General features: G+C 33.9%; 2 protein-coding genes across 5 annotated transcripts; one reads left to right on the top strand and one right to left on the bottom strand.

Moving 5' to 3' along the window:
• The first annotated feature begins 414 nt into the window (after nucleotides 1-414).
• LOC129315228 (signal peptidase complex subunit 2-like) lies at nucleotides 415-870 on the top strand. The gene has a single exon (XM_054958800.1). The coding sequence runs from the start codon at nucleotides 415-417 to the stop codon at nucleotides 868-870; it is 456 nt and encodes a 151-aa protein (XP_054814775.1).
• Nucleotides 871-4,715: 3,845 nt separating this feature from the next.
• LOC129315710 (leucine-rich repeat receptor-like serine/threonine-protein kinase At1g17230) lies at nucleotides 4,716-10,214 on the bottom strand. 4 transcript variants are annotated; one of them, XR_008594568.1, is made up of 5 exons: nucleotides 9,658-10,214; nucleotides 6,606-9,509; nucleotides 6,302-6,429; nucleotides 6,046-6,176; nucleotides 4,716-5,081 (listed from the first exon to the last, which is right to left on the bottom strand). XR_008594568.1 is itself a non-coding variant. In XM_054959675.1 (4 exons), the coding sequence occupies exons 1-4, from the start codon at nucleotides 9,815-9,817 to the stop codon at nucleotides 5,065-5,067; spliced, it is 3,465 nt and encodes a 1,154-aa protein (XP_054815650.1). In that variant the 5' UTR covers nucleotides 9,818-10,209; the 3' UTR covers nucleotides 4,716-5,064. The 4 variants fall into 4 exon arrangements, 2 of the variants coding, with proteins under 2 accessions (XP_054815650.1, XP_054815651.1); XR_008594567.1 differs by having other exon boundaries at nucleotides 6,278-6,429; nucleotides 9,658-10,213; XM_054959675.1 differs by having other exon boundaries at nucleotides 6,046-6,429; nucleotides 9,658-10,209.
• Nucleotides 10,215-12,616: the final 2,402 nt, after the last annotated feature.

The raw sequence follows: 12,616 nt of genomic DNA, 5'->3' as shown, positions 1-12,616 counted from the left end.
TATTTAGGAAACCTTTTTTTTAGCATACATTTATAACTGATTTTTAATGAATTTATAAATTATAAATAATTTTTCAAAAATTTGTATGTTATTATTGTTAAATTCGTGATTAATTTTTCTTAAATTTATGGTTGATTCCATTGATTATTTCAATAATTAAATATTTTTAATTGCAAATAAATATTATAATCTTTTTATAACATCTCAATTATTATAAATAATTTTAGATCTTCAATTATTATAAATAATTTTTGCTGTAGCTAGCGATGCAACCAAAGTTGATCAGACATATGCGCCTTACGCACCAAGCGACAAGCATAGATTTAGGACGTCTCCAGTGGGAGGGCGGCAGGGCAGATTTCGAGCTCTATAACGTACAACGCTGAGCTGCTTCACTTAGACAGGGTTCCAAAAATGGTGTCCAAAGGTCCAAAGAAAGCTAATCTATTAGATCATCACTCCATCAAACACATCCTCGACGAATCTGCCTCAAAGGCAGTGACTAGTCTTGGATTTATGGAAGACGTGACATTGAGCAATGTCAGGCTGTTTATTGGGACGATTATAATTGTCATTGCTCTCTTCGCCCAGTTTTACAAAAAGAAGTTTCGTGAGAACAAGGACTTCCTGGTCGCCTGCATCGTGTTGTATACAGTCTTCAACGGGTTGTTGCAGTTGATTATATACACAAAGGAGAAGAATGCCATTCTGTTTACATATCCTCCTGTTGCATCCTTCACCAGTACTGGATTGGTAGTCTCTTCCAACCTGCCTAGATTTTCTGATGCATACACACTTACCATAGCAAGCGCAGATCCAAAATTAATTTCTGCAAATGAACCAGTACATTTTGCCAAAAGTGTTACTTGACGGTTAACCAAGGATGGGATTTTGGTGGAGGGCCTTTTCTGAAAAGATGTTGAGGCGCTGATAGATCAGTACATGAAAGAACCTAGAAGGGCAAATGATCTTTGAGAGGACCCAGAATTGGGTTTTTAGTCGCTCTTTGCTGGATAAAATATATGGATGGACAATGCTTATAAACGTTGTTCATACAAGTTTATAGTTCATTCATTTCTAGTAACTAGAATAGAGGTAAGAGAATTAAGCTTTTCACCAGCTTTAGAACTCATGGTTACCTTCATAGGTCGTACAATGAGAGATGAAACTCGTAGTCTCCTCTGGTTTTTCTTGAATAGTTTATTAAATCTCTATACCCTTCTCGGATAATCCAACAAATGAGAATAAAGTTGATAGAAAATATGACAAATATTACTTTAGGAGGAAATAATTTATTACTTCTTATTGCTTTTCATTTAATTTTTGTAAGTTTCCTTCTTATGAAGGAAACCAGGCAGCAAGTAAATTTTTATTGCTTTTCATTAGTTTATTAGTTTTGTTGCTTTTCATTTAATTTTTGTAAGTTTCCTTCTTGTGAAGGAAACCAAGTAACAAGTGGATTTTTATTGCTTTTCATTAGTTTATTAGTTTGTTGCTTTTCATTTAACTTTTGTAAGTTTCCTTCTTGTGAAGGAAACCAGGCAGCAAGTGGACATTTTTTTATTAGGAAGGAAACCTCATGCTTATAAATAGCATGATTTGTGTATCCAGGAGGAGATATTGATGAGTGAATGTTTGAAGCATTATGATTTTCTGAAAGTTCCCTCTCTCCCTTTAGTTCTGCGTCTCTCTTTTGTTTCTTCTCTCATATTTCAATCACTTCTCTCTCTTTTCACCTTCTCTATTCTCACTTCCCCTCCACCTCCCACTCTCTGTTTTTGTTTCTTCTCCCGTATACTATTCTGTTCAAATCAGTGAGTGTGAGTGTGAGTTTGTGTGTTTTACATCAAAAGTGCACCCCCTCGTTCATATTTGATGGACAGGGCAAAGTTTTCATTTTCATGGAAGTACGTATTTTAAACGGCATCGTTTTGGCAGCATTTATAACCCTAGCCATCAAATTGAAGCAAACGATTGCCTCGGTTGATTTAAAGTCACACTTAACTCCACAATGTATGGTCTTAATGCTGCTACTTCTCATCATAACCTTCTGCCTACTATTTGAATTTCTTCCACTTCCGATATATAGCATAGCACCAATTTCTGATGTAAATCATCTCAGACTAGAAGATTCTGGTCTTGTGAAAAGCTTTTGCCTTTGGGAGCCTAGAACCATGCTTATATTTTTTACATGTCAGAACTCCACAGTAGCATAACAAGCTAAAGAAGTTGTCTGTCTCAATGGATGAAGAAAAACACAAAAGAATTGTCCGCTTTCAAGTGAGAGATAAGAAGCTGAGCAAATATCCATCGTCACTGAACTTTCCCGTTATCTTATATCTATAGGGCGATAGCTAACAGTTAGCTCACTTCTTACTGATCTGGTGAAATTGGAACATATATTGGGTTATTATCAAGGGTTGGCTCAATACTAGAATATTCTAATGCGATGTATTTTTACACCCAACAGTTGGAACTGCGCTATGTACCCATGGGGGTCAAAATTAACCCGGTCTAGACACAGCAGGGGTTGAGTAGTGAAAGGGGACTTGATCAAGATAGTATCGACCCAAGGTCGAGTTCTTTACTACTTTTAAAGAGAGCCTTCCTAGAAACTTATCTTCAAGGGAGAGGATAAAGTGTCGCAGTGATAGCCATCATTCTATGATTGACGTTTTGAGAAATGATTCGAAGAACATGGCAGATACATATTCAAAAGAATCTAATTTGAGAAATGATTCAAAGAAATGATTTTGAAATGATTCACTAGGCACCAAACCCATCAGGTTTAAGCCAACAGTTTTATCAAGCACCAAACATATTATATATCTAGGCCAAAAAGTAACAAGTTCGAGAAAATTCTAGAGCTTTTGGGTTGCTCAAGTGATCTCAGCTCTCATAATAATAGCATCATGATAATTAATTATGTTCATTAATTCATAAGAAAGAGAGGGCACACATATGTGTACTACACACACATGTATTGCGTTAGATGTTATAAAGTATTTTTAATTAAATTATATCTCAATTAGAGTTAATTGAATTTTAAAATTATATATTTTTTATATTTATTCTTGTTTAATATTATAAATTAATAAAAAAATTATTAATTACACCCCTAATTAAAAATATTTTTAAAGACATCTCATTTATTATATATTGAAAGATAAAAAATACTTTATATTTTTTAACATTTTATTTTAAAAAAATGTTTTATATTTTTTAATAGAAATGTGTGTAATGAGAAAGGAGGCTAAGTAGAAATCTCATTAATTACATGTTGAAACATAAAAATATTTCACAAAAATATTTTATATTTTTTAACAGTGTAGCGAGAAAGAGGCTTGCATAAGCAGAATTTTTTTAATATTTCTTATATCTGCTTTTTAAAAAAATTGACATAGTTAACAATTTTTTTTTTCTTTTAAAAGGCTTATGGACCAATCCCTTGTACACTAACATAAGCACTATCCTTTGATGTTAGAATCAGCTGTCCCTTTTTTATAGCCCATGATCAAAAATCGAATGAATCCATTAGATTTAAAACAGTTATCCCCTTCGGCCCTAGATCAACCTCGCAAACTGAAACTGAATTGTCCCACATTCACATCCACATTCACGAAGTCATTATTGCCAGTTCTTGGGTTTTTTCAACAAAATATTGGTGAGAATAACAATTAGATTAGGTCCTTAAAATTGAATTCATAACAGTTAGATTCTTAAAGAAAACTAATGACATTTAGATTCTCAACAATTTCTTAAAAAAGAAGAAGTTATAAATATCAATTTAAACAAACAACATTCCAGTTACAGTTTGAGAATAACATTTGAAATCCAAATGTATTTTCTATAATTAAAATTTTTAAATTTACAATTATCTGAATTAATATTTTCACCTCACTTTTCAAATATTTTATTGAAAACTTAATTGTATCATTCTTTCATTCCATTACCGTCTCAAATTATAAAAAACTTTTAAATAAAATATCACATATCAATAAATATTATTAAATATACTTAACAACTTTGTTTTTTTCAAAAATAAAAATATAAACTTTCAAAAACACCTTTCATTTAATATATTAAAAAGAGGATGTGGATTAAAAACACCTTTCATTTAATATATTAAAAAGAGGATGTGGATTAAATAGAGAGAAGATAATATCAAAATAAACCTATTTAATATAACTTTAACATTTTTTAAATATCTTATATTTTAAAATATTAACCTTCTCTTAAAAAGTATGCTATAAAAGGTTTTTGGACTTCGCACTATGCCCACACAAATGGTGTTGGCTCTGTTAACAATAAAACCCGTCATTACTCGGAAGTCAGATCCTCTCCATTCAGCAATTAAATGCATTTACTAAAGGTGGTGCATAAGACTAAATACATATTATAATGTTTGGAGCTAGAAAGGTATTTTCTAAACAAAATAATAAATGCACTTGTCTCATATTTTCTAAAAAAATAATAATAATAAATGCACTTATCTCATTTTCTTACACAGATATATTTTCATTTCTTCTTCAAACATGTAAATGTAAATTGGGCTTATGAGTGTCATTATATACTTGGAAAGAATTCAAAATTAATTGAGGCATTTTTTTAAAAAAATAATTAAAACATAATTACGGTGAGTAAATGCTTTCAATTAATTTTGGTTCATCTTCCTAAATGAGTAATTTGTTTCTTATATAAAGGAGCCAAGGGAGTAAAATTTAACTGAGATGTGTTCCCGCAGAAAACCAGCGGAATTGTACAGTAACGTACAAGTTACAATTACATTTTGATGTATTGAATTAAGAGAGAAACTTTCAAATCATGACAACATGACGTTATGAGTTGAGAGCAACTACACATGTTCTCATTGTACATCAGAAGAAGTTTGGATTTGAGTTTATTGATGTTGGCATAGAAAATTTACCCAGGCTTATCTTGTATAAGGAACTTGCAATGGAGGGACATCTGGTTGAGTTAAAGCAGAAGATTTGCTTCTTCATAGCTAAACATAATACTTCTAACCTCGACCGAATTGAGCTAAATCAAGTGCGAGATCAAGTGTTACAACTCTAGATCACCTGCACAAGTCACCACAGACCAATTAGTTTTCTGAATTATTATATTCGTAAAAAGTTTGCAAAAGAAGCTCAAAGATGTTTTGATCATGACAGATATATTAGAAAGTTGGTGTTGCAAGTTTAACCTAGCTTCTTAATACTTGTATCTTGGTAGGAAAGAGAGCAAACGAAGGGGATTTATTGGTTATATGGATTTTAATTCTACATATCATAGTGCAAAACCAGCCAATGATTATTGAAAACATTTGTTGCTCAGTGACAGTAACACAGCGTGAAAGTTCAGTGAGGCAATGGTAAACCATAAATAGAATTTCAAATCATTCCATTTAGGTACTAACATTCATGACTTCAATCAATATAAAGAAGCACCAAGAGATGGGAACGTCTGAAGTACATGGAAGAATACGTGCTTTTCTCTTCAGATTTATGATTTACTAAGTATATGACAGGTCTGCATTAAATAGAGAGCATGATATTCTATTCTTTTTTTGGTAGAAAGTGCATGATAATCCAAAAGAACTTATGAGAATTGAAATACAAATGGGCATCATGATGTATTAAAAAAAAGTCACTGTTGGCAACCATTTGGTAAATTTCTTATATATTATTGATATATAAGTTGCTTATATATTTTGCATTTATGTACTGTTTGAAAAGGTTCGTGAACAATTAACCTATATATTCACAAGAACAACAATGTCCATTGGTAAATTAATTTTAGCCTTCAATGTAAATAGACAACTAATTTATGAGGAGCAGTGTCCCACAGGCAAAAGAGAAACATCTCAGTTGAAATAAAATCAGATTATTAAATATAAACACAAATATAGGTCACCACCTAGGTCAAAGCGAAGGAAGATCAATGCCTTCAAAATTAACAGGGGAACTAATAACTGAAAAATAGCTCTATTAGTAATATATCATCAATGACTGAAAATAATCATGACAATATAAGGTTTCTAACCTTTGGAAGAAGCATCTTCATCTAACGGGGATTCAGATGTAGGGGTCAATGGAGAATTGTTGACATACTCCCTAGCATCAATCAACATCGCAATGACCTCTTTCATTGTTGGCCTATTAAGTGGGGATGCACTGGTGCAAAACAGAGCAATTTTGAGAACAAGAGACATCTCGTCAATTGTTTTTTGTGCACACAGATTTAATCTTTTATCAAATAATTCAGATGTTGGTACCGATGCTTGAATTGATCTTCTCACCCAAGTAACTAGATCACCACCCTGCTCCAAAGGTTGAACAGGTGACCTCCCAGTAACTAGTTCCAGCAAAACTACCCCGAAGCTATATATGTCACATTTCTCAGTCACCTTCATGGTGTAAGCATATTCTGAAAAGATATCCAGGCAACTATAAGAAACAAAGAAAACACTATGGCCATAAGCTAGCAGATTAAAACATCATCTTCTTAAGCATATCACAAATAAAGACTTTTTGGTAACATTCATTATTGCAACAAATGAATTTAGGATTAGCATAGAACATTTGACCATCAGTTAGTCTTACCCGGAGCAATATAGCCGTATGAACCTGCCACAGCAGACATGGATTTGGAGTAGGAAAAGTCCACCAACTTAGCCAGGCCAAAGTCTCCAACATGAGCCTGATACACTTCGTCAAGCAATATATTGTTTGACTTTATATCACGATGGATGATTTGAGGTTTACAATCATAATGAAGATAGCACAAGCCTTCTGCTGCTCCAAGAGCAATTTTGTAGCGACTACTCCAACCCAATATACACAAGTTTGGATCTGAATGAAGTTGTTCACCAAGGCTGCCGTTTTCCATGTATTCATACAAGAGAATATTAGAATCCTCGTGACAACAGAACCCAAACAGCTTCACAATATTCCTGTGCCTGATCTTTCCAAGAGTTGAAATTTCCGCAAGGAAACTTCTGTCCACATTGGCTCCTTCTCCACGAGAATTCAACTTTTTGACTGCCATCACCTCACCATCAGTCAGAACAGCCTTGTAGACAGTTCCACAAGCTCCTCTTCCAATAATCAATGCTTCTGAAAAATTGCTAGTGGCTTCCAAGAGATCCTGATATGTGAAACCTTCTTTAGGAAAGTAATAGTTGTCTAGGACATGAGGCTTTGATTGCCCTTCAATTGAGACAAAAGAAGAGCCACGGCGTTTCAGGGCCCAACATATACAAACTATGAAAATAAGAGAAACAAATCCAACCACCCCAGAAACAATGCTCACTATCTTTTGTTTTGATGAACCATCTCCCATCCAGCTTGAAGGATGAGATGGATGACAATAATATGAATCTCCACGACACAATCCATTGTTTCCAACAAAATTTGTAAAATTCATCTTACGGAATGCTGGTGTGTCTGGAATAACCCCTACCAGTTTATTATTGGAAACATTGCAGACTAAGAGGCTGGGAAGCTCACCAATTGATGCAGGAATTTCACCAACAAGCTGATTGTCATTTAAATAAAGACTTTCCAACATTTGCAAGCTCCCAAGGCTGTCAGGAATTGTACCAGAAAGTCTGTTATAGCTCATGTTAAGAGCAATCTGAAGAGCAGCTAATTGACCCAAATGAAAAGGAATGCTCCCAACAAATAAGTTACCCCCTAGTTCCAAATCTGTGAGACGTGTGAGCTCCCCTAAAGCACTTGGTATTGTTCCAGAGATTCTATTATCTGAAAGTTTCAACAGCTCCAGATTCACCAGCTTGCCCAGATCTTCTGGAAGAGCACCAGTGAACTCATTTCTACTTAGATCAAGCCTCTGAAGTTTTATACAGTTGCCCAACTCATAAGGTATGCTTCCACTGAGAAAATTAGAGGAAATGTTGAATGAGACAAGCTGTGTTAAATTCCCAATCTCAGGAGGAAGAAAACCTACAAAATAATTGTCTGATAAGAGGAGCCTCTTTAAATTCTTGAGGCGACCTATCCCATGGTCTATTAGTCCTGAGAATCGGTTCTGATGAAGTTCAAGAGCAGAAAGATTATGAAGTCCATATAATTCAAGAGGGAAGCTTCCTGTCAGTTGGTTGTCTCCCAGCATTAGTTGCACAAGAGGCTTGCATGTTTTCAGGTCATCTGGAATATTGCCAAGCAACTTATTTGACCCAAGGCTCAGGAACTGCAATTTCTGATTGCGGCAAAGATGGGGAGGTATCATACCAAGAAGATTATTTGTAGATATATCAAGAACTGTAAGGTTGCTATTAGATCCAAGATAAGGAGGAATTTTACCCTGAAGTTGATTATCAAATAGCTGCAAATCCTCCATGTATGTAAGATTTTGAAATGCTAGTGGAATTGTACCAGCTAAGTTATTTATAGATAGGTCTAACTTCTTTAACAGCTTCAACTTCTCAAGCTCTTGAGGTATCTCTCCCTGCAGAAGATTTTCAAATAGATGAAGCAATCTTAGACCAGAAATCTGACCCAACTCTTTGGGAATATTTCCACTTAAACGGTTTTCAGACAGATCTATCTCAATGGCATTTGTGCAGTTCCCTAGCTCCACCGGAATTGAGCCATTCAAGCGGTTAGTGTATATGTACAGCCTTTGTAAATTTGACAGCTTTCCAAGCTCCTTGGGGAGAGCTCCACCAAATGAATTATGATGCAAAGCAAGCGATCGCAGACTACTAAGATTTCCAATCTCAGGAGGAATCTCACCAGACAAATAGTTTTGCCATAGATTTAACTCAGTAAGGTTCTGAAGCTTTTGAAGCTCCCTTGGAATGGACCCTTCTAGCTGATTCTGTGAGAATCCTAATATCTGCAAGCTCTCACACTGGCTTATGTCCACGGGTATTGGACCTGAGAGGCTATTAACACCTGCCCTGATGATTTTAAGCTGCTTCAACTTACTGATAGACGTGGGAATTCTTCCAGTTAAGTTGTTGGTGTAAATGACTAGCTCTTCAAGTGAAGTTAAATTCCCAATCTCTTCAGGCACTTCACCATGCATGTAATTTTCACAGAGGTAAAGCTTTCTCAGTGTGGTGATTTTGCAGAAAGGAATCAGAAGTTCTCCATGGAACCTATTTGTACAAAGGTCTAATATCTCTAAACGACGACAATTGACAAAATCCACAGGAATAGGACCAGAAATAAAATTTTTTGACAGATTCAACTCAACTAGCCATGGAAGGTTACAGATGCTAGAAGATAAAGCACCAGACAGATTGAGTTGATGAAGATTTACGGAAGTTACCAACGAATCCTCACAATGCACACCTTTCCAATTGCAAGGAGTCGAATCAGAAGAATTCCAGTTGTGAAGATAATTTCGTGGGTCAACAAGAGAAGCTTTGAACTCCAAAAGATTTGAGCCATCTTCATCAATCGAACTCACAAGGACGATGTCAAAACAAAATATTAGCATCAAGCAAAACGGTTTTTGCAGGCTGTAATACGACGCTACTGCCATTTTTGCAGGCTTTATGATTGGAAAGCATATAGAAAATGGAAGAATTGCAGTGCAGAAATGTTTTACAGAAGCAGAAGTGTGAACATGAGAAAGTTCAAGGGATAAGACAAAGCAGAAGATGAAGAAGAAAGCAGAGAATACCGTAATGTGAAAGGAAGAATACCGGGATGAACCGAAACCTCGTTGAGATTACCAAATTTAAAGTCCATAGAAAAAGAAACAGACCCACAGAAGCAATCAATACGAATCGCAGGGATATGGGAGAGAGACAGAGACAAAACCAGTGATAGATGAGGAGCATGAAAGTGGAGCCGAACCGCAAAAGTCACGTTCTGGGAGGGATTGAAATGCTGGGTCAACGCTGGATTATCACTTTACAGAGAAGTGGTGAAACGAAACCAACAGCTGTGTTCTGTTGGATTTCTTGTTTCTTCTCTTTTTGCTTCGTTTTCTGGCCATCCTCCACCAGTAATGGTTATCTTCTTCAACTGTTACTATCATTTCCATTTGAAAGATTGAGTTGACGGGTTTGAACAATAAACGGTGTAGATCGGGAGGATCACGACGTGGAAAATTCTAGGATCACAATCTCCGCCATTGTTGTTGCTGGGCCTGCCAATGTGGGAATTCTAGTGGGAATTTCGCGCTGTTTCTTGTGAAGTCACGAGGGTAATGATTTCTCCTATTTGCACCAGTCAGTGGCCTAACGCCACTTAATTCAATTTCCCTACTTTTTATTTCTTTGACGACTGCAATTAGGTTTCTGCTATTTTCACATGTTGGTGAGCTTTGAATCTCTGAAACTGATCTAATATCCCCTTCGAAAAATAGAGTTCTTGTGTTAATATATATATATATATATATATATATTTTGCAGAGCTTCATGTACTATGAGTTAATGTTGTCTACTTTTTTTTTTTTACACCAACAAGTTAATTGTTAGATTTATTAAAAAAAACGTTAACATTTTTCAATTTATTAAAATAGCCTGTTTGTCAAATATTTATTATCTTTAAAATTTAACCATCAATATCAAGCAAATTTAACAAATTAAAATAAATTGACTTTTTCTTTTTAAAGATTAGTGAATATTTATACATTATTGTTGATTTAAGAATACAAAAAAAAGTTTTTATATATTTTTGCAATTTAATTCTAGAAATAATGTCAAGCCATTAATAGAGTGTCGCAGAAATGCAGCCTATGTAAGCATTTTTTTTTCTTTTTCGTTTTCCATAAATCAATTCAATATATAACTAAATCTAAATTTACTGTGATTTCTTATTCGATTGGCATTCAAACAGTCAAAACTCATTTTTCCCCAACTCACCAAATTTTTTTAACATAAAACTCACTTTTTAAGCAGTATCAATTTAAAACTGACATGCATTATGCAACTTCACCGGTAATTTATAATTTATCTGGTTTGTAATTTATAATACTATTTCTTAAAACTTTACCATGGGTTATTATGATACTTTTTTATAAGGCAATTTAACGTAATCTTAGGAGTCTTCAATATAATTTTTGTCAAATTTAAAATTATAGATAGGTTTAGTTTTCTTTTTAGGATCAACGATTGATTGTGCCTTCTAAGTTACATTTTCTCTTAGAATGCAATTTTCCTTTCTTCTCTCATGGCCATTGGTTGGCTTTTTCCCTTAATTACCGAACTGCAAACAATGAATGAAAAGAAGAAGAAAAAAATATTCTTAAAATGTGGCCTAACTTATTCCAATCACTATCTTGGAGAGAGTCTACAGTAACATCACTATATGGGCAAAAACCTCAAAAACTATAGCAATCAATTGCTATGCTTGTTTTCTTAGGTAAAGTCTTAAGGTTCAAAATTACGTTAATATATGAAAAAAATTATTAAAAGAGCTTTACACGGATATAATCCAACCCAATTTGCTTTGAACTAGTCAAATATAATGTAACTTTTCTTAAACATAATGACATTTTGAAAAATTGAAAAATTTAAGTACTTGATCTTACATGTATATTTTTATCCAGTTAAATCCAAACAAGTGAATTTTGAAGTGTTGATAACATTGATAATGAAAATTTATTATACAATTAATAATATACAAAGATCACACGTGTTGATTTCATTAAAAATAAATAATTTAAACATATAACGTTAAGTATACAGGTCAATCTCCTAATTCTAAGAAGCAAAAGATTTTTTTTTTTAACCAACTAAGCAAAAGAAAATTGTGAAAAATGTAAGGGATGGAAAATTTTATATGTACATAGAGAAGCGGTTGGTACTAGTACAGTGAGAATGGCAATCCCATTTGCGCCCAAAATAGATGTCGTCCACTTTGTGCCCAACGCTATGAACTTCAACAGTCCAAGCCCTCATTGGATGTTTAATATTTGTTTTTCATAAAGTTGGTTTGCTTTTGTCATGTCAAAATTGACTTCATCTTCTATTTTATTATTGCAGCGAAACCCATATATATGGTCTCATCCATCATCTCACTATTTTCTAAAGTATTAACTTTAAAATTAAATTATCCTTTCTGGTGTCTTTTTTGACCCTCCCCTCCTCTACGTTGCAATGAAGATCCACCTTAGATTCCATTATTACTGAATTGTACAATATATATTCTCCAATCCTTGAGCATATAGCTATCCAGGGAGGTAGGCATGTAATATTCTGCATCGGATTTTAAGAATGGTTGGGACACATAAGTTTTAGGTTTAAGAGGGATTTGTGTATATTTTAAAAATTAAACCGTTTCCAATTTTTATAATTCAACATTCATTCAAATTTTAAGTAAAAAATGTCCTTTTCTTTTTTTTTTCTTGAAAAAAATGAACTGTGAATGCGCATTAATTATATCCATAATAGCATGGCTTTTGAGTTTTTAACCAACTTTTTTTTTCATCATAATTCTGACAGTAAGGATTTCAAAATTAATCTTATTTACAAATTTTAATCTGAAAGTATTTTTAAAGTTAAATAAGTGGTAAAACATTCAATCACAAATATATTTATCTGGAACTGGTCTTTTATTGGGTCAAGCAGGTATTGGGCCTACACCCAGCCTATCGACCCCTTTCGGTCCAAATTTTGGATGCCATTTGAAAG

Source organism: Prosopis cineraria, unplaced genomic scaffold, assembly GCF_029017545.1.
Source record: "Prosopis cineraria cultivar Desert tree isolate PC_DT_omini unplaced genomic scaffold, ASM2901754v1 PC7, whole genome shotgun sequence".
Taxonomy (NCBI): domain Eukaryota; kingdom Viridiplantae; phylum Streptophyta; class Magnoliopsida; order Fabales; family Fabaceae; genus Prosopis; species Prosopis cineraria.
Note: the sequence above shows the minus strand (reverse complement) of the source record. Positions and strands in the feature narration are given on the sequence as shown.

Excerpts from the sequence above, each read along its gene's own strand:
- LOC129315228 (XM_054958800.1), top strand. The coding sequence starts at position 415 with ATGGTGTCCAAAGGTCCAAAGAAAGCTAATCTATTAGATCATCACTCC.
- LOC129315710 (XM_054959675.1), bottom strand. The coding sequence starts at position 9,817 with ATGCTCCTCATCTATCACTGGTTTTGTCTCTGTCTCTCTCCCATATCC. Across the intron at positions 9,510-9,657 it reads ATTCTTCCTTTCACATTACG|TAGCGTCGTATTACAGCCTG; the intron begins GTATTCTCTGCT and ends CAAAAATGGCAG. Across the intron at positions 6,430-6,605 it reads ATACGGCTATATTGCTCCGG|AATATGCTTACACCATGAAG; the intron begins GTAAGACTAACT and ends ATATCTTTTCAG.